The sequence below is a fragment of the Trichechus manatus genome, unplaced genomic scaffold (genome assembly GCF_000243295.1).
Source record: "Trichechus manatus latirostris isolate Lorelei unplaced genomic scaffold, TriManLat1.0 scaffold00099, whole genome shotgun sequence".
Lineage (NCBI taxonomy): Eukaryota > Metazoa > Chordata > Mammalia > Sirenia > Trichechidae > Trichechus > Trichechus manatus.
This window is the reverse complement of record NW_004444035.1, coordinates 36,205-56,996: the sequence shown is the minus strand read 5'-3', so window position 1 is coordinate 56,996 and position 20,792 is coordinate 36,205. Positions and strand designations below refer to the sequence as shown.

Genomic DNA, 20,792 nt, shown 5'->3' with positions numbered 1-20,792 from the left:
TGGGGGCAGGCAGCTGGGTTTTAATACCTCCTGCTAACACGCCCCTCCGTTTTTCGTTTTCAATAGGGTAGTGATGGTGCTCGAAGATCCGCGCTGCTTGATAGCGATGAGCCCTTGGTGTATTTCTATGATGATGTCAGAACCTTGTATGACTGCTTCCAGAGGGGTATACAGGTGTCAGGTAAGCACTCTCCTGAATTTGTGTGACTGATGCTTCGTGTTTTTCATTAAGAAAGAAATAGGAAATATGTAGTTTTCATTAGGAAAGGCAGGTTTGCTCACATCTGTTGCTGACTTGGTATCATTTGTCTCCCTGTCTCCCCACTTAACATTTCCAGAGTGAGTCCTCACGTACAGTAGACCCTATAAGTGTTCCCTGTGGAAAGGGGGTTCCATGATCAAGTACATTTTCAGCATATCCTGTATTTGATGGAGAGTCGCATGTCCATTAGCTCATTATGGGCTCTGACATTTCCTGCAGTAAAGAAACCCTGTTTAATTGGGCCTAGACCAGCATTTTTCAAACTCATATTTTGAGAAATAGATACTGCCATCCCAAGGAAGCAGCATTCCATCAGACACTTTTGGAAATGTTGGCTCCTGGGATTACACTCAGTGACTCATTGTGGCACAAGAGACCCCTCCTCGCCTGGTACCTTCCCTCCTTTCCACCCTCTCTCCCTTCAGGCCTCTGGGATCGCACTGAACTTCTGGCAAAGCCACGGTGACCCACTTTCTCACACTCCGAAGCATTTGTGCACTTTTGCCCCCTGAACATAAAGCCTCTTCTTCCCACCCTCAGCCAGAGTGGTTGATGTATTCTTACTGATCTTTTAAAACTCGTATCACATTTTACTTTTTCTTTAAAGCTATCCCAGTCTATCATTTTCTCCTCACCTTCCAATGAGGCATTTTACACAGTTCCCCTCCCAGTGTCTTGTACCTACCTCTGTAATAGCACCCTCATGCATGGAGGTGTTCACCTGCCATTCCACCAGCCTGTGCTGGATAACAGGGCATCGATGAGTCATCTCTCGGCACCTGCACAGTGCCTGGCACATGATAGCTGCTCCATTAAAGTATCCTCAGTGAAGAGAAAAATACCCTCTGCTCTCCTGCCCACCCTTGTTTGTTTTAAGCTCTTTAGTTTTGCTTATACCAGGTTCCTCTCTAGAGATGGTATTCAGGATCCATGCTTTGTTATTTCAGTCTTTTAGTGCTTAGCTTCTGTTTTTGTCAGTGCTAGCTAGACTGTACTCTCTTCAGAGTCCGGGACCACGCGCTGTTCCTTTCTCTGTCCCCACAGGATGTCGCGTGTAGTACGTGCCACTGTTTTTCACATGATGTTAGTAAAGGCGGGTTGCTCAGTTCAGTGTGTTTGCCCTGATGTTCCTGCGTCCTGAAAGTGTATGTACTGAAGCAGATTCCTTAAGCCGCACTGTACAGGAAAAGGAAACTTAGGTATTATTTAATTTGTGAACTTCTTCAAAGTCAGGGTCAGGGTCAGGGTTATTGATAGATGGTATCCCTGAGGTAGAAGAGCCTGACATAAGGCTACGTGCAGATGATGTGTGCACGTGTGTATGTGTGTGCGTGTCCGTGCGTTTGCGTGCGTGTGTGCGCGTGAATGCGCGTGTGTGTGCGTGCATGCGTGTGTGTGTGTGTGTATTCATCATGGCCACAAGCATATTGTTTTTGTTGGATGCCGTCATGTGACTCCCATTATACTTCTGACTCTCCCATGATCTTAAAACAAGTCTCATAACTTTTCTTTTTGGTCACTTTCTCTGCTCGGAAAATGAGACTTCATATGTGAGTGTTTCAGAGAAGGTGAAGAAAAATAAATTCAGTCTTCCTAATCTATATTGATGGGAGGGGGCTGCTTTGTAGGTCCCTTTTTTTTATTCCAGAGGGGCTTTTTATTCCAAGATTTCATTTTCTATTATAGGAGTAAGCTTTTACAGGAGAGCAAAAGCCAGCATTTGAATAACGTGGTCAGAAGTTTGTTGAACAATGGGAGAACCCAGCTGAGTTTTTAAACTTAGTAGTTTTAAACCGAACCTGGGAAGCTATTGGTAAGGATTGAGTTCCCTCTTTGTCGGTGGTTCTCAACCTTAGCTGCTCTTTAGTGTCACCTGGGAATCTTTTTAAAAACACTGAGGCCTAGACCCCATCCCTGTCCAGTTGTATCAGAATGTCTGTTAGTAGGGCCTAGGTGTAGTGTTGTTAAGTTCCTCAAGTGAATCTAGGGGTTAATTACCACTATTTAGAGCAGGAATCAGCAAAATTTCCCTGTAAAAAGCCAAAGAGTAAATATTTAAGGGTTTGTGGGCCATATGAGCTCTGTTACAACTACTCCACTGCAGCTCTACACAGTATGTAAATAAGTGCGACTGTTCCAGTAAAACTGTATTTACAAAAACAGGTGGCAGCCTGGTTTAGCCTCTGGCTTTAGTTTGCCAGTCCCTGTTCTTGGGGAATAAAATCATATTGTTTCATATGACTAGGCTATTTTTTTTTCGTCATCTGAAAACACCATCTGATGGAATTTGTCATGGGCAGCCCCGTCTTTGTCACAGTCCCTGTAAATTGACGAGGGTCTCAGATGAAGCCCACTTTCTGCTCCTTTCTGTTTTTGTCAGGACTGCTTTAGAACAGCAGAAAAGGCCACGTGAAGGAGTGGGTTTGACAGGCCTGTGTTCTCCCCACCTTCATAACTGGTTCTTGAATGCACACGTACTTTACGCTTCTCTAGGGCCTGACTGTGTCAGAGGGCCAGGCTGACCAGGGCCCCAGATGGGACCATTCTCTGCTTTCCGTCCCACTTCCCCCAGCCCCCAAACCAAGTCAGATCACCTACCTGACAATCAGGCCTAGAGTGGTGAAGCCAGAAGTGTTAGGCTCTCCAGACGGAAATGCAGATGCCTGATCAGATGGGAGGTGACTTCACATCCCACGTCAGACTTTCCTGGGGCAGGTGCTCTTTGCAGGTCGCTTTTTTAACAGGGTGACATGGAGCTCACGTTGGAGCCTGTGTTCCTAATTGGGGAATGTTCCTGGATGCGTCAACACTGATCACCGCGACGTGGCAGCGGTTTTTTTAGGTGTACAGCGCTTTCCCGACAACAACCAGCCCCTCTGCCTGTACTCAGACTACAAAGTGAACACCGTTAGTGTGGGATTAATCTGTAGAAGTACACTTGCATAATTCCAAATAGAAGTGATTTGAGATTATCGTTATTACTGTGCTGCTCCTTAAAACCAAAAATGAGTTTCTGTTGAGTTGATTCCTACTCATGGCGACCCTCTGTGTGTGTGCGGAGTAGAACTTCTCCGTAGGGTTTTCAAGGCTGTGACCTTTCAGATATAGATCATCAGGCCTGTCTTCTGAGGCGCCTCTGGGTGGTTTCGAACTGCCAACCTTTCAGTAGTTGAGGGCTTAACTGATTGTGCCACCCAGGGACTGTACGTGCTAGTTCTTAGTCTAAATAATATGGCTTTTCTTTCTTCCTAATTCAGTACGTAAATTTGAATCAAGACACATCTTGGGAGAGTGGTATTTCTTAACCTTTGCTTTCATAAATGCCCGTTTTATTCCCCCTCATTTTGTATCTTTTCTTGATTTTTGTTTCTCTGGAATCAAGACTTCACCCATGTAATTAGGATTCCAGGCAATTCTTGATACCTTTGGTCATCAGAATTTGGGCACTTAAAAATTACATTTTCCTTTTCATGTTCTGAGTTAGAATGTTTTAAACTTCTTTAGAAATTTTAAAGAATAGCTTTTCTGAAAACCTACACCAGGATCTTTGTACCACTCGGATACTGATTCCTGTTCTAAACCAAACCAAACGCCCAAACTCATGGAGTCAGTTCCAATTCATAGCGACCTCATAGGGTTTCCAAGGCTGTAAATCTCAATGGAAGCAGACTGCCACCTTGTTCTAAAGCAATAGGGTGTTAAAGAGAAATTCACAAATTGAGTGTCCTTCAAATAGTAGTTGCCTTTTCTTCTCTCTTTCCTACCACTCTGCTTCCCTGTTTAAGAAACAGACAAGAAAACAAAGTATCAGACGAAAGTCCAGAGGGGAAACATTTCCAGTCTGAATTAGTGGTTTCTAATCTGAGGACCCCATACTTGGAGAATGAGGTGGGATGCAAATTAAAATCTAGGAATGTTTATACCTGTTAAACTCATCTTTTGTTTTTTTTATTGCTTTTTCTTTTTTTAGATAATGGGCCTTGTTTAGGCTCTCGGAAACCAGACCAACCCTATGAATGGCTTTCCTACAAGGAGGTGAGTTTTCTGGCTGCGATGGATTACCTGCAGGCTGTAGTGCTGACATACTTAGTTCTTGGAGTGCTTGAATGTTAGGTCTGGAAGGTTTCTAGAAAGTATATGTGCTGGGCTAGCTCAGCTTCAGGATAAATGTGGAGCGTTCAAATAGAGAGAAGCTTTACACAAAGGTTTAGGAAAGAGTAGCTAAGTAATTTAACTGGGGATTCAAAGCACCGAATTTCAGAACTGATGTGGATACATTGTAGAATTAGAATATAATTGTAAGATAAAATTCTGGAAATGTGCTTGAGGCAGGTGACTTCTTCCAGACCCCCTGGGAGTAGGGTTACTCCTCTCTCCCTGGAGGGGTGATGGAAAAGTCTAGAAGCTCAATCTAGAGTAACTCTCTTCATTGTGTAGATGAGGAAAACACACCCCAGGAAGGGATATGACTCGCCCACGGTCACAGCTGGTCAGTGGCAGAACCAGGACCAGAAGCAAGGCCTGCGGCCATCGTGTGGGCTTTTCCAGCGCATCCTCCTGATGCTCACAGCTGTCCATGACCAGCTCGAAACTGGGGTGACGTTTAAACCCAGGGCTGCCTCAGGGAGCAGCACAGATGTTCAGAGAAGACACTTGTGTTACTGCATGGACGCAGAGGGGGCTGGGTATTTGTAGTCTTGTTGCTCTGCAGTCCCCGCTGATTCACTGCTGCAGCTGTTTCAGTAGGAGTTTGTGAGTTGCTGGTAGCAGAGCAGGAAGACTGCTTTGTATTTTTATTTTTATCACGCTCACAAATCTAGATGCCACTGCTTTCCCCAGTCCCAGCAGTGCCCGGAGGACATGCATGAGCAGCTGGAGGTGTCAGCCTGGCTGCCTTTTGTTCCCAGCCAGCTGCCCAGGAAATGGCTTTCTCCCCCTGGGTTCCTGCTTCTCCCTGCTCTAGGAGCAGGTAATCCTGGGGCATTCGTGAATGTAGATTAACTTCCTCCTTTTAGGTTTTGTGTGAAAGATGTTTTTAGTATTTGGTGTGTTGTGTGGTGGGCATCCATTTGGAGCCACAACGTCACACTTGTGGAATAGTGCCTCTGGGTCCTTCCTAGAGTAAACACAAGCTTCTTCCTTTCCCTCATCTGGGAAAAAACAAAACAGTTGCTGTGCAGTCGACTCTGACTCGTGGTGACTCGTGTGTCCGAGTAGAACTGTGCTCCATAGGGTTTTCATTTTCAGTAGCTGATTTTTCGGAAGGAGATCACCAGGTCTTTCTTCTGGGGCACTCCTGGGTGGACTCGAACTGACAACCTTTCGGTTAGTAGCCCAGCACGTAACTGTTTGCAATCGGCAAAATGCAAAAGGCTTTGTTTTGGGTAGTGTTTAATCCCTTTCAAGAGTGACAAGGTGAAACAGCAAACCACACCTTGTCTGTAGAAGGAGTAATGAGCTGTATCTCAGGTGACCAGAGCCAAATAGCTGATTCCCATCCAAACAGTAGTTTCTACGATCCCTCGTTTTCAAAAATGGTGTAAAAACAGTTCATATAACATTGGACATAGATCATTGTGTGATGATCCTAAGGCCTCACAGGCTACTCATGTGCTTTCTGGATCACCTCTGTTATATTTGTTGGCTGGAAGAGAGAAGACATGTCCATTTCAGATCGCATTTTCAAGGCAGATTGAAATCTTTGGGGTTTCTGAAGATGGTAACCTGTATATCATACATTTCAGTGGAGGCTGGTAGAGATATAAAACTGTACTTAACTGAAACCAACTTTGGACTCGTACATTTAAGTCATTTTTTTTTAACTAGCCCAATACAGGTTGTCTCCAGCTTACGACGTATTTGAGTTACCACGGACTGTCTTTTTTTTTTTTTTTGGACATCTTATTGTTAGTAATGGAGCCCTGGTGGTGCAGTGGCTGCTCACCAAAAGGTCGGCAGTTTAAATCCCCCACCTGCTCCTTGGAAACCCTATGGGGCAGTTCTACTCTGTCCTGAAGGGTCGCTGTGAGTCGGAATTGACTCACTGGCAATGGGTTTGGTTTGGTTTATTGTTAGTAATATGTATTACATTCAGTGTTGCAGCACGTGATTTGCTGATGTCATCATTCTAAGATGTAATGTTTCCAACCCCCAAGGTCAAATGAAGATCGGATTTATAAAGATAGTGATAATAAAAGGCAATAATAGTGAAAAAAAAATGAGGTATTTGACTTATGTCAGAACTGACTTAGACGGAGTGGTCATCAGAATGGAACCCTGTCGTAAGTTGGGGACTGCCTGTAATTCTGACCTTTTTAGGGGCTGGATACCCTTTCGAGGGACGGTATGGACCCTTTTTCTAGCTACACGAACGTAGGCATATTATCCTACTAAGGTTTGCAAACAATTGCAGGCAGTTCACAGGTTATGATTCCTTAAATGTAAGCAAGAGTTGTGAAATAGCCCGTGTTGTATGAAAGTAATAAATATGTTAATGCTGTTCTTGCCGGCACCTCCCCAGGGCCAGTCCCGATTGCTCTAGGTGGGCTTGGGTTGGCGCTGTGTGCCCGACTAGCAGGATTCCAGGACAGGCACACTGGTGTGGCTTTGTTGCCTATGAGTGTGGGTGGGCCTGTACCCTTGAGAATTCACCAAATGTGAATACGAAAAGAACTCTAAATTTAGGATTTTTAAAAAACTGTGCTTTATTTGAGGTGGGTGTGTGGAAAGGGTCAGGGTGGTATATTGTCTTCATTTTTGTGAATCTGCCTATTTCTGCCTAGGTGTGATGGTGATAGGATACATTTCTGTATTTACTGACTTTACTTAACATCGCTACAGATGGTCTGCTACAGCAGATATGGTCTCGTAATTGTAATATTCATTAGATACATAGAGTTTTCTAAGAGATTTACTATCACTTAACTATCCAGCGATTGGTCTCTGTTTCCTTCAGAGTTTTGCAGTTGGAGATGATTTTGAAATATATACCTTTATAACATAGGGCTTTTTAAAACCCTGTCTCCTAAGATTGAATTATTTTCTAAGAATACGTTCTCAAGAATTGAATTGTGAAATGTAATGATAAGAACTTGTTCTTTTTTTAAGGTCTCTCAGAAAACTGGCTGTTTTTGTGTTTATACCAAATGACATGTTTTGGCTGCTTTGCTGCTCTTTGTAAATACCAAAAAGAAAAAAATGTTTTACGTCCCTGTGTGACTGTTGTAATTTTAAAAAAACAGAAATAAAAAAAGAAATATGTAAGAACCCTCACATGAACACACGTGGCCTGCAGCTGCTGGAATGAGATTGATTACTTTGCCGAGGAGGCCTGTGGTCAGTTTTTACCGTGAATTCTGGGGCACAAAACCCTCTTTTACAAAACGATTTATAAATGCGGGAATACCTTCTTGTCCCTTCCCCCTTCCCTGTACAGCACCACTTGCTAGCTGAGATACTAGACTCATCCGTCACTCAGCAGGAAGCTTTGTTACTCAAGATGGGGCCTGATACTGCTACTGATTTTTTTTCATCCCCATTTTAGGTTGCAGAATTGTCAGAATGTGTGGGCTCGGCGCTGATCCAGAAGGGCTTCAAGACCTCCCCAGATCAGTTCATTGGCATCTTTGCTCAAAACAGACCTGAGGTATAAACCATGAGGCACCTGCTGTATGAGGCTTTGCTAGTTCTCACATACAAATCTTGAAGGAAGTAAGAGTGGGGAGGCAGAAGCAACATCAGGAGCGACTTCGTCTTCTCATCAAACAGCACATGTATGTGTGGGAACGAAGTGTAGAGTAGGGCCTGGAGTGGCAGGATGAGAGGCAGAAACAGAGGTAAGAGCCAGGGCATGGCTGCCTCCTGTGCACTCCTAAGCTAGGACTTTACCACGGTGTTGGTAGCTTGAAAACCATTTCAGGGGAAAAAGAAAAAAACTCTTCAGGCCAAGTGTTTATGCCCCCACCCACGGCAGCTGTACATTCTTTTATGCTGCATGTCAGGGTTCGGCATAAGATTTCATTTGAAAAGTGCAGCCGGAGGTAATGGGGTGCACTAGGGATTATAAAGAGTGATTTTACCAAATTTGCCTTTTAGGTACATCATTTGCTATTGGGCTGATGAATTTAGAGGCAAGATAAACAGTTACTATATCCCTTCTTTCCTTCATGATTTTTCAGGGGATATTTTGCCAAAAATGTTTTTCCTGTTAGACAAGTATGTGCCCACTTTCTCCTGTTCCCACGCCATATGTACACTGCTACCAGATTAATCTCTCTCAAACCCCACAGTCATTGTTTTGCCTACACTTCCATGGGCCAGACACTTCCATGGCCCCAGTCTTCCTCCAGCCTACCTCCCCAGGCTCATCTCTCTGCACTGCCCAGCTGGAACCATCCATGTCAGCCAAATCATACTACTCCCTGACCCTCCTCCCTCTATTGGAAGGGAGTAGTCCCCCACTATTGGAATCTTCTTAACTTTCTCTCCAAAGAGAAGCTCAAACCCTGCTCCTGTTGCAAAGGGCGAGCTCAGGTGCCTCCTCCCCGAAGCCTTCGGCAACCACCTCGGCGCTTTAGTGGGCTCTCCCGTCTGAGTCAGTCACTGTCTTGTATGATTAATTATCTTTTCATACATTTGCCTCCATTCTTCTGGCAAATTGCAGTTTCTTTTTAAGAAAGGCACAAGGGTTTTGTTCTCATGAATCCCTCATGGTGCCTGCATAGGGCAGTAGTTACACAAATGTTTATTTTGCAGTGTCAGATGTTTTCACTTTGAATCTCTCTAGAGTATTGTTCTCCTTGGAGTGATTGTATTGTAACATCTCGTTTTCTCTCCCTGACCTTTACCTGTTTAGTGGGTGATTATTGAACAGGGGTGCTTTGCTTATTCCATGGTGGTGGTTCCACTTTATGATACCCTTGGATCAGAAGCAGTCCCATACATAATTAACAAAGGTATGTCTGTGGTCTTTGGTTGGGTATCAACCTAGTTATTGGTTAGAGTCAGTGATTTTACATTTGGTTATATTTGATTTCACAGGGCTTTTTTATTTAAATGCACATCTATCATTCTCTTCAAATAATGTAGAAATTAAGATAATCTTGTGCTAGATGTTATAGAGTCAAGCTTTTAGTATCCCAGAACTTTATTCCTTATTGTATCTCTTTCCAGCTGAACTCTCTCTGGTGTTTGTTGACAAGGCAGAGAAGGCCAATTTCTTATTAGATTGTGTAGAGAATAAGTTAATACCAGGCCTTAAAATCATAGTTGTCATGGAGTCTTACGGCAGTGATGTGGTGGAACGTGGCAAGAAGTGTGGGGTGGAAATCATCAGCATGAAAGCACTGCAGGTGAGTTGTTCTGCCCTGCCCGCATCTCTGAAGGGTTTCCTTGGGGGCATTTTGATTCTAGTTTGGTATCCCAGCTCTGGCCGGTTGTCCTAGCAACCCATAGAAGGTATAGAGCAGAAATTTCTATCTCATTATTGGAAAGACAGATTCCACATGCATGCCTGTGTGCCAGTGCAGTGCATCCTAAAGGAAGCACTCCTGTAAAGTGAGTTGCCCCGCTCACATATTTATTCCAGAGCACTGTAAAAATGGTGTGGGGATGGCAGCTCACCTCCTCTAACTTCACAAGGGGGAAGGAGAGTCAAGATCAACAGCCCAAGGCTGATTCCTGAGAGGCAGAAGTCAGACATGGCTCCAACCACTTTACAATTCTGACACCAGCAGTCCCTCCCGTGGCACTCTCTACTTCTCTGCTGAGTTCGATAATTTGTTGCGATGGCCATACAGAACTCACAGACCGTACTTACAGTTATGGGGCTTATTAGGGAAGTAACAGGTTACAATTCAGGTTCAGAAATGCTCAGGATACAGTTCTTCCATCAGGACAGCCTCTTCTTAGCTGTGCCCGCAGGCCTCTCTCTGGCCTGTAGGCCCCTACCCTGCTCAGGCAAGTGTTACAAAGCTTTTTTAGCTGTGCTGGTAAGTGCCCAGAGGCACCCCACTCTGCCAGTAAGCCTCACACTGAAGACACTCAACTCTAGCTCCTTGGGATCTACAAACCTAGCTCCACCAAGTGCCCAGAGGCACCCTACTCCTTCAGCAAGCCTCTTGTCAGAAGGTGCTCAGTTTTCTTGCTCTGTGTGCCGGGAAGCCCACTGCACCGTCTCCTGCCGGTCTCTTCTGCCGCTGTTTCTCTGTCGCTGCTTCTCACCATCTTCAGTGTTACAGCTCTCTCTGTCGGTCTCCTGATTCCAGGAGCTTCTCAGCACAGGGATCCCGGGTCCAACAGGACACATTCCAGTCCTGGCTCTTCTTTTTGGTGGTGGTGAGATCCTCCTCTCCTGCCTCTGGGATGACTCCTTTTAAGCCTAGCGGGATGGCAAAATTGATCAGTCCCTTCGTTAGGGTTCCATAGACCTTATTTGCGTGGTCCCACCCCTACATGGGTGCCATGAACTTTATTTGCATTATTAGCAAGCTGTCCAGTCCCCTTGGTGAGCCACAATCACCTTCTTTGTATAGTCCTACCGAGTCACTTTGGTGGGAGTTTCAAGACCGTGGTGAAAAAGGCCATGTAAAAGCAATCCATTGCACCACAAGCACTGCCTAGTTGTGGAGACAGATGCTGGAAGTGTGAACTTGAGTTTCAGACTGATGGAAATGTAAGTGTATATGTCCTCTTTAGACTTCAGTGTCTTCCTGGTTTGCCTTTAAAACAGCCAGATATAGAAATCTGCCCCTTTATTCTTTTCCCACATTGCTTTTGTTAGAGTCCTGGTGGACTTCAGTGTAGATGTTTGATTTTGTTTTTATTTTAAATTTCTTAAGATTCACATTAATCACAACTTAAATGGCAACCCAATCTAGGGAAATGAGTGGGGTCCGCATTTAAATTGGTTGCTTGGTGTCAGCTTATCTAAGAAGTTGGTCCCCCGTTTGGACCCAGCTGATCCCCCTGTTGGACCCCCGGTTGGGGTTCAATCCAGGGACGCTGGCAAGAGGAGGGTCTTTTTTTATACATCATAGGGAATAAACGGCTAAATAGAGTCTGTTTTCATATAGTATATCATTCTCTTTGTGAAATTGTTTGTTTAATAAGTAGAGTTTTCAAAATGTATTTTTAGTTTTCCTCCTCCTGCAAAGTATTTGAGGCTATAAGTAAGAATTTATAGAACTTTATACTTCCTGGAGACCCTAGTAGTCACAGGGAAACTCATTTGTTCTACCAGAACCATTCTGCCCCCCACCCCCCACAGTATCAGAACATGACTCCATAAGGGCAAATGGGAGTGTTTTATCATTAATTTGAGTTAATAGCTGGCTTTGTGCCTAGCATTTCCCCACTTTTTCTTTTTAAGTTGAAAACCCTTTTGACAATAATCTCTCTTTTCTTCTCTTCCTTCCACCCTACCCCCCTGCCAAGACACACACGGGAATTTTTTGGCCATTTCTGACTGCTATATAATGAAGAAGCAAAGTTTAAGATTAAAAAAATGATACGATTAAAGATTGTAATATAAAGTTTATATTAATGCTGGAAACCCAGGTGGCGTAGTGGTTGAGAGCTGCAGCTGCTAACCAAAAGGTCGACCATTAGAATCCACCAGGCATTCCTTGGAAACTCTGTGGGGAAGTTCTCCTCTGTCCTATAGGGTCACTATGAGTCTGAATTGACTCGACGGCAACGGGTTTGGTTTTTTATTTTTTTTATTAATGCTATCTTTATTTGTAAAGGACATTGTTCTGTAAAATGTGATTCGTGTGTTTACATTTTCTAGTTAAATATGATTCATGTTTTTTTTTTTTAATTTTTTAACAGATGAATTCAAATGTAACATTAGAGTTGATTTTCTGATCAAGTTTATATTAACATTTCTTTCAGGATCAAAAATAGAAATAGAACTTTTACATTTTTCTCAGTATTTGATTATGAAAAATTTCAAATATACAGATAAGCTGAAAGAATCGTACGATAAACAGCCATATGCCCACTACCTAAACTCTACAATTAACGTTTTAATATACGTGCTTTATCACATACTTACTTGTCTCTCCATTCTTCTATCCGTTCATTAATCCATCTTATTTTATTCGTGCATTTTAAGTACATTCCAGACTTCATCACCCCTAAATACTTCATCATGCTTTTCATTAACTAGAATTCAGTATTTACTTGTGGTTCTTTTTGAAGGTAAAATTTTTCATTTTGAACCTAAAAATAATAACTCATTTATTTTTACAATCGCTATGTTTTTTTCTAAATTAAGACATAGGAAATGTTTTGGAGTATGAAACCTTCTTTGCAAATAGTGCACTAACTTGGATACTGTTTATTCTCAGTGAGTTTAAAGCCAAATTACATACAGTTGTTGCCTTATTTTCTTTAATATCAATTTTTGGAGTATTGGAGATCTCAAGAAGCTCTGTAAGCATTTTGAACAGAAGTGAAACTTTGGATCTGATGAAGATTATTTTGAAATTTTTTTTTTGCAGAATTATCATTGCTTTGGCTCTTAGTTTACTTTTATTTGGACATCAGTGTTTCTGTTCTTAATCAGTGGATATAAATCTTTGGTTATAGTTAAGAGTAGGACTTAGTTATAAGACCGTAATAGGAAGTGAGAGTAGAGACAGTACATTTTAAAAGACTTTGATTACTGTCTTTTGAGTAAGTCCTATTTCAAAGCCATTCCTCGTACCATTTATATAGTTTTATAAAAGAAGGAAGACATCTGGAAAGTGGCTTCTTAGAACAATGAGTAAATACTTGGGTGTGGGTTAGTTAAAATTGCTATAGTTTATTTAATTTGAAAATTAAGTTGTCTTTGGACCAGCTGTGAGTGAGCCTCACAGTAAAGTCATTCGTACGTAACTTGATGTGACCTTATTCTTTACATTTAGAAAACATTTCCATTTAAGATTTTTTTTTTTCTTTTTCTAATCAAGAATCTGGGAAGAGCCAACAGACAGAAGCCCAAGGTAAGTACACTGTCAGACCCTGTCACAGCTCTCTATGTGGTTTTGTGTATCTATTCATTTCAGAGGCTAGTAGAAACCTTAGATGACGTTTTGTGGCTTGGAGCCCCTGGGTGATGTAAGTAGTTAAGCACTCGATGATAAGTAGCCAAAAGATTGTCCATTTGAACCTACTCAGAAGCACTTCGAAAGACAGGCCTGGTGATGCTTCCAAAAGGTCACAGCCTTGAAAACCCTGTGGAGCAGTTCTGCTCTGCACACATGGGGTCACAGCAAGTAACAACCACAACTTTACGACTTACATTGTTCTCCTCTATTCTGATTTTTAACAACTTTTTTTTTTTTTTTCCTTATCTGCCTTAGCCCCCAGCACCTGAAGATCTTGCAATAATTTGTTTCACCAGTGGAACTACAGGTAAGTTTTGAAATGACATTGCTTCTAAGTGGTTTCTGGAAGTTTGGACTCTCTGCCCCCTTTTTTGGATGACTTATCAGCTAACTACAGATGGACTGAAAGCAGAATAGACTGAAGTGATCCCAGTGATGTCTCTTGTTACTCTAGAGGACATCCTCAGAATCTGTGAGAACCTTGTATTTCCTCAAACATTTATTGAATGCAACGTGAGAGTCATCCATTTTCCTGGGACAAACTGTGTCAGTTGTTTCCAGTAATAAAATTCCTGGTTTCTCCCCTGTTATTGCTATACACGTCCTCTAAAACTTGTCTGTGTTAATAAAGATAGTTTTCGATAATAAGATTCATTTTAAAGGATTTCAGTTTGCTCAGGAATTTAGTGTCACTCACCAATTGGCTTTCATAGGGGTGCCTGACCCTAGGGGCATTTGAGGTCCTAATCATACATGGTTTCTGAGCTTCGTCCATTACTACCATTCTTGGAAGGAGTTTTGTTTACTCTAACTTTGTTTTGCTTCATATGTATTCTGCAGGCAACCCCAAAGGAGCACTGATCACCCATCAAAATATAATGTGTGATTGCTCAGCTTTTGTGAAAATAACAGAGGTAAGCTTTGGGACATTGTCATCTTTATTCATTCATTGGTTGGCATTAGGCCTCAAAATGAAAGTGTCAGGGTGACTCATAGAAATCTTGAATGATACTTTATGGCTTGGAGTTACCAGGTGGTGCACTGTGTTAGGTCTGTATTGTATTTGGAATCCTACCTGAAATATATGTCTGAATCTTAAAGATCACCTTCTCTCAAATTATTTTCATTGTGAACCTAATCTCCAACTCTTGCTTGTGATGGGTAAGTGGAAGTGACAGAATTTGCTGTAGTTTTATATTGTGAAACTGCATTTGGAGACTGCTCTGTACATATTTTCAGGAAAGGACGGGGAGGAGATGACTCTCTTGTGCTTTTATCCACTATTCCAGTGTTAGGAAAATAGTTTTCTTTTGAAATGTTAAATATTGCTGAGGTTTTTTTGAATTATTAGTTCTTTGGTCATTTTGCCTTCCATTTTATGAAAAGGATTAAAGCCTAGAAATTTAATTTCCTATAATCGTAAAGTTTGCTAGTCAAAGGTATATTTCAAACTTGCCTTTTAAAAGGTACTTATTTAACAATATAATGCCTTCCCTTCATGCCCTTTTCATGTTTTTCATAACTTGCTTTTGCAATCTCTTGGAAGTATTCTGTAGGCCCAGTGTTGGTGGCAGGAGCCTGTGCTTAATGGTTTTGGGGAGTGATGTCTTTGATGGCTGCAGAATCTTGATCTTTTAGGGATCCTGCCACTTATTTTACTACACTAACACTTTCTTAGTTCCATATACCCTTTTTGGTGTATACTTTCTAAACAGAAATCAACGTTTAGTACCTTACCAAAGTGAAATTTTAATTTTCTAATAGGCCTGCAAAGAAAACTTAAATACATTGGTGGCTTATTGAGGCAAATGATTACAAGACTTTTTAAAAATTCAATTATTGTATCAAGAGGCATTCTCAACTCCATGAAACTTTTAATCAGGCTAAGGGATATTATTTTTTGTACTAAATCAGAAAATTAAGTTAGCTGCTCTTTATATGACAGCTGCATTCTGAGAACTAGTTGGCAAACAGGTCACACTTGAGTAAAATTAAACTAAGATTATGGCAGCTCAGCCTACACCGAACACCTCCGGGGTTGCTGTTTGCTCGTGACGGGTGTTTTCACCTATTACCCTGTTCCTATTAAGGACGGCCCAGCTTTGGGGACGGGGGGGTGTGGCTCAGAAGGACCCACATTGCCAACTTGACGGTTCCCTCATTTCCTGGTTGGTGTGGCAGCAGCTGCTCTTGGCAGTGTCCTGTTTTGGCCAAAATTCTTTATGTTAAGAACACGAGGACACTCTTCTATGCAAACGCTCAGTATGCCTGCCTCTAAGTAAAGCGCATTCTGAGCTATGAGATGAAAACTTGACATCCAAACTTAGACCGGATGTAGACCCATCACGCTCGGCGTTTTACAGGAGAGCAGATCCCCTGGTACACCTCTGAGCTTGCGTTAAACAAATTGGAATATGTTTCACAGGGTGACGCCGGGCTTTGTGGAGGCGGTGGTGGTTCAGTGGTGGAACTCCTGCCTTGCACACGGGAGACCCAGGTTTAGTTCCTGACCAGGGCACCTCAGGTGCAGTCCCCACCCCTCTGCCAGTGGAGGCTTGGGTGTTGCTATGATGCTGAACAGGTTTCAGCGGAGCTTCCAAACTAAAATGGACCAGGAAGAAAGGCCTAGTGTCTATTTCTGAAAAATCTGCCGTTGAAAACCATATAGATCATGCAGCCCCATCTCATTGTGTGTGAGGTCACCATGAGTTGGGGGCAGTTTTGGCAGCTTACAGCAACCAAGTAGGGCTTTAAGGTAAAAATGTTGATCAGACAAATTCTAGGTGCATTTATAGAAGAACCTTGGATATCCAGCTTCTCCTGTCTCCTTTCTCCCTTCCCCAGTGCTATCTTATGTTGGAATGATCTGCTTGTATTTCTTACCTCAAGGTGGAATTGAGCATGTGGGGCAGCGGGTACTGTAAATCTGAAATATTAAATGATTAGAGCATGTAATCCCTTAATATCCCACTTGGAGTAAAATTTTGCTTGTTTTGACTAAATTCCTGATTTACCTTGTCATTTGGAATGATCTCATATACTTTATTTGAATAATTAAAGTATTGCTATTCATTTCATTCTTTGCTGAGAAATTACTACAGACCGTAAGCAAAGTCTCCTTCTCCTTAATATTGTAGTACTATGTGCTCTGAAATAAATGGGAAAATTACTGGGAATCTTAATACTTTTCTGCCTTGCTGGTGTCTTTGCTTACAGAATACAGTCACTCCTTGCCCAGATGATACTTTAATTTCTTTCTTGCCTCTGGCCCATATGTTTGAGAGAGTTGTAGAGGTAGGCACTGAGTTTTGTTCCCTTTGCTTGCTTGCTTGTTTGTTTGTGTTGTGCTAAGTTGTTGTGTTTTACAGAAAGTGCTTATCTTGAATGCCAGTGACACACACATTTCATTTTTACCACTTGCACACATGTATGAGCAGCTGCTTCAGGTAAGTGTCATTTGCAAATTCTCATCTCCATAGGTGATTCCTTACTTAGCCCCCATTTAGAAACGGTGGTAATTATTTAAAAGAGTGTAAAAAAAAATTTTTTTTCTGAGCTTGGGTTCTTGAACTTTAACTATCCATTTGTAAATTTAGAAGTTCATACCATCAAGAAAGAGAAATGACAGTCCAGCGGCATGGGAGAAAATATTTTCGTATCTGAAAATATATAACATATAAAGAATTTTTACATCTCAGTAATCAAAACAACAAATAGTCCAATTAAAAAATAGACAAAGGGTCTGAATAAACATTATTGCAAAGAAGATATACAAATGGCTAATAAGCACGTGAAAAGATGTTCAGCATCATTAGCCATCCAGAAAATACAAATCAAAATGCAATGAGATATCGCTTCATACCCACTAAGATGGCTAGAGTCAAAAAGGCAGATAATTATAAGTTGGTGAGGATGTGGGGAAATTGGAACTTTCACACACTGCTGGTGGGAATGTAAAATGATGCAGCTGTTTTGGAAGCAGTCTGGCAGTTCCTTAAATGATTAAACATAGAGTTACCACACAGCCCAACAATTCTGCTGCTAGGTTAGACCCCAGGATGAGTGAAAACATGTCGACAGCCACTCGCACACTAATGCTCATAGCACCAGAAATGTGGAAACAACCCAAATGTTCGTAAAGTGAAGAATGTATAAACAAATTATGGTATGTCCCTACAATGGAATATTATTTGATAATAAAAAGGAATGAAGTTCTGATTCATGCTACAACATGGATGAATCTTGAAAACATATTAAGAAGCCAGTCACAGAAGACCACATATTATATGATTCCATTTATATGAAATGTCAAAAAAGAAAAAAATTAAAAGCTCAAATCTTTGGAGGATGCTAATATAGACATGATTCAAAAAAGATTAACTGAAACAAGCTTTTACTGAATCTACAAAACCTAGTGACGCGTCTGTCCTGTAAGAAGTCTCTGTTTTTTATTGTACTGTAGGTGAAAATTTACAGTTCAAGTTAGTCTCTCATACAAAAATTTATTTATACATTGTTATGTAACCCTAATTGCTCTCCTTATGCTGTGACAGCACACTCCTCCTTTCCACCCAATTTCCCGTGTCCATTCAACCAGCTCCTGACCCTGTCTGAAGAAGTCTCTATTTTTGATTGTGCTTGTTTACAGTACAAATCAAAATACAGTAAGATGCCGCTTCATACTCACTAGGATGACTGTAATAAAAAAAAGATAATTATAAGTGCTGTGAGGATGTAGATAAATTGGAGCCCTCATACACTGTCGGTGGGAACGTAAATTGGTACAGCTGCTTTGGAAAATAGTCGGGCTTTAAATTGGCTTAATGGCTAATTTTTTCAACAATGTTCTAGGTGCCTTTGGGAAAGCAGGATGATCTTTAGCTGACCTTTGCCTGGGCTTCCTGGGCACAACTGTGTGACTAATTTAAAAATTGACCTAGAACCATCTTTTTGTTTTCTTGGACAATTTTGCATTGTGTAGTCATGGTAAAAGCAATGAGCACCATTTATTCATTCAGCAAATATTTTTTGAGCGCCTCCATGTTGCAGGTGCTATGCTGGGTACCGGAGATAGGTAACTAATAGAGAACCAGCCCTGGGATTGCTGCCCTGTAGGATTTACACAGCCCTTTAAAGGACCAAGGACCATTAGACCCCACATTGCATCTGTTACTTCTACTTCTTGCACACACACCTCAGGAGAGCTTGTGAGTTTATAAAGTGATCCCAAGAGAGTGGATAGTGGACCTTACAGTACATATCTAACTGTAGCTTTTAAGGTGTGCCTTTTCAGTGGTTTCTGCTTTCGAGCCTGAGACTGTACTTCTGTTCCATCAGTTTGACTCTGTCTTATTTAAATTTAAAGTGCAAAGACTATTTGTCAGTACATGTGGCTTGCCAATGTACAGTTGAGAGGAAACAAGAAAAAAACCACGAAGTAGGGTTAGCTGAATGGCAAGCCACTCTGGTATTAGATGTCCTAGTGTCTCAACTTCAGCATCTTCAGTGGCTTTTCAGGAATTTTTAGTTAGATTCAAATAAAAGAAAATGAGGCTGTAATAAGCTTGGACTGTAAGCAAGTAGTTAAGTTTTTGTTTTGAGAATAAATTCAACCTAAAATTTCTGGAAGGTTAAAAATACCTAGAATATATTAATACCATGTCATTCATCCAAAAGATATTTGTCCTGAAGCTAAATTAACAGCACCTCTGTTATCATCACTAAAAACAACATTCTAGTTTCATATTAACCCTTTATCTTCAGGATGATCAAGAGAAACACCAGATCTGCATGTTGTAGTGACCCGAGAATGAAAAAAAAAATACCTATATTCAGTAACTTTAAGATTTCTGGAAACTGCTCTAAAATACTAAAACTGCAGTCTTGTGTGTAATATGTGTGGTTGTGTGTAATATGTGTGGTTTGTGTGTAACACATGTAGCAACAATACAATGTCCTGTTGTTTCTCTTTACCTCGAAAGTGTGTGATGCTGTGTCATGGAGCTAAAATAGGATTTTTCCAAGGAGATATCAGGCTACTTATGGATGACCTCAAGGTGCTTCAACCCACTATCTTTCCTGTCGTTCCCAGACTGCTGAACCGGATGTTTGACCGAGTAAGTTCTAAGGGGCAGTGTGTTGGGGTCAGAGCACTGGACCATGAGTCAGAGGCTTGGGTTTGAATTCGGCTCAGCCATGTACCATGTGTGTAATGTGGACAGTCCTCTTAATCTCACGGGACTACCCTTTACTCATCTGTAAAATTAGAACATAGTTACCTCATGGGGTTGTTGGTGAGAGTTCTGTGAGAACACATGTGAACTCACTTTGGAAACTGTAAGGCACAATACAGGTGTCAGGTGGGGGTCATTTTGTTCCCACAATAAATCTTTGAGCCTGTTTTCTCATCTATAAAAGAGACTATTACCACCTTCCCCCTCCTGTATATCTCATCAACTTGGTAATTGGCTTACATGAAAAGAATAACTGTGAAATGATTTTATTGATTTTAAAGCTCCACCCACATGTCAGATATTCCAGTAGAACTTGTGAAAGCCAGAACCTGTATAAGGTGGAAACCTGTCACAGAAGGAAAACTCAGATATTTTCCGTTAATAGACAGTGATAGAAAAGTGGTAAGACTGCACCCTGTCACAGGCACAAAACTTGTGAGACCCCAGAAAACAAGGCCGTCCCAACGAGTTTCCAGTCTCACAGGTTTCACTGTACTTACTTAGCCACATTGAGACTCCTGGGTGATGCAAACAGTTACTGCACTCAGCTGTGAACCAAAAGGTTGGAGGCTCAAATCCACTTAGAAGTGCCTCATAAGAAAGGCCTGGCAGTCTACATCTGAAAAATCAGCCACTGAAAACCCTATGGAGCACAGTTCTACTCTGACACACATGGGTTCATCATGAGTCAGAATTGAGCCAAGGCAGGGACTGACGAAATGCCAGCCCCTCTGTGGGCAGCCATTAGGTCAGGGACCACATGCCCGTGGCAAGGCCAGCATGTGGCATGAGCCGTCTCCAAAATGAAGTTGGACTGGGCAGTTTGAATACTCTTCGTTTTGAGGGAGGGCTTCTGGCTTCTCTGAGAACCTTTCTATTTCTTGGCTCCTTAGATTTTTGCACAAGCAGACACCACACTGAAACGGTGGCTGCTGGACTTTGCCTCCAAGAGGAAAGAAGCAGAGCTTCGCAGCGGCATCATTAGAAACAACAGTCTGTGGGATAAACTCATCTTCCACAAAATACAGGTAACAAATCGATTCACAACTATTATTTTTTAGGTAAACTGATGAGGGTTTCAAAATTTTTTTGAGGATTTTTTGTTTTTTGGAGATATGGAGATGAAGGAGAGAATGAAATATTTTTATTAATTCTGGCACATTTCTAAAAATTAGGGACAAAGCCACTAAATAAACCTTGTGT

The 20,792-nt window shown here is 41.7% G+C and overlaps 1 protein-coding gene across 3 annotated transcripts in view; it reads left to right on the top strand.

Annotated features, from left to right (window-relative positions):
* Positions 1-20,792, top strand: part of ACSL1 (acyl-CoA synthetase long chain family member 1) — a 43,985-nt gene that overhangs the window by 9,827 nt on the left and 13,366 nt on the right. The window contains exons 2-12 of one of the 3 annotated variants that reach the window (XM_004382758.3): positions 67-181; positions 4,233-4,297; positions 7,806-7,907; positions 9,117-9,216; positions 9,434-9,612; positions 13,219-13,251; positions 13,612-13,663; positions 14,197-14,270; positions 16,573-16,650; positions 19,338-19,472; positions 20,483-20,617. In XM_004382758.3, coding sequence (XP_004382815.1) covers positions 67-181; positions 4,233-4,297; positions 7,806-7,907; positions 9,117-9,216; positions 9,434-9,612; positions 13,219-13,251; positions 13,612-13,663; positions 14,197-14,270; positions 16,573-16,650; positions 19,338-19,472; positions 20,483-20,617 — 1,068 coding nt within the window. Of the gene's footprint in view, positions 1-66; positions 182-4,232; positions 4,298-7,805; positions 7,908-9,116; positions 9,217-9,433; positions 9,613-13,218; positions 13,252-13,611; positions 13,664-14,196; positions 14,271-16,572; positions 16,651-16,724; positions 16,803-19,337; positions 19,473-20,482; positions 20,618-20,792 lie in introns of all 3 variants that reach the window. The other 2 variants (XM_023737202.1, XM_023737203.1) reach the window with 2 other exon arrangements.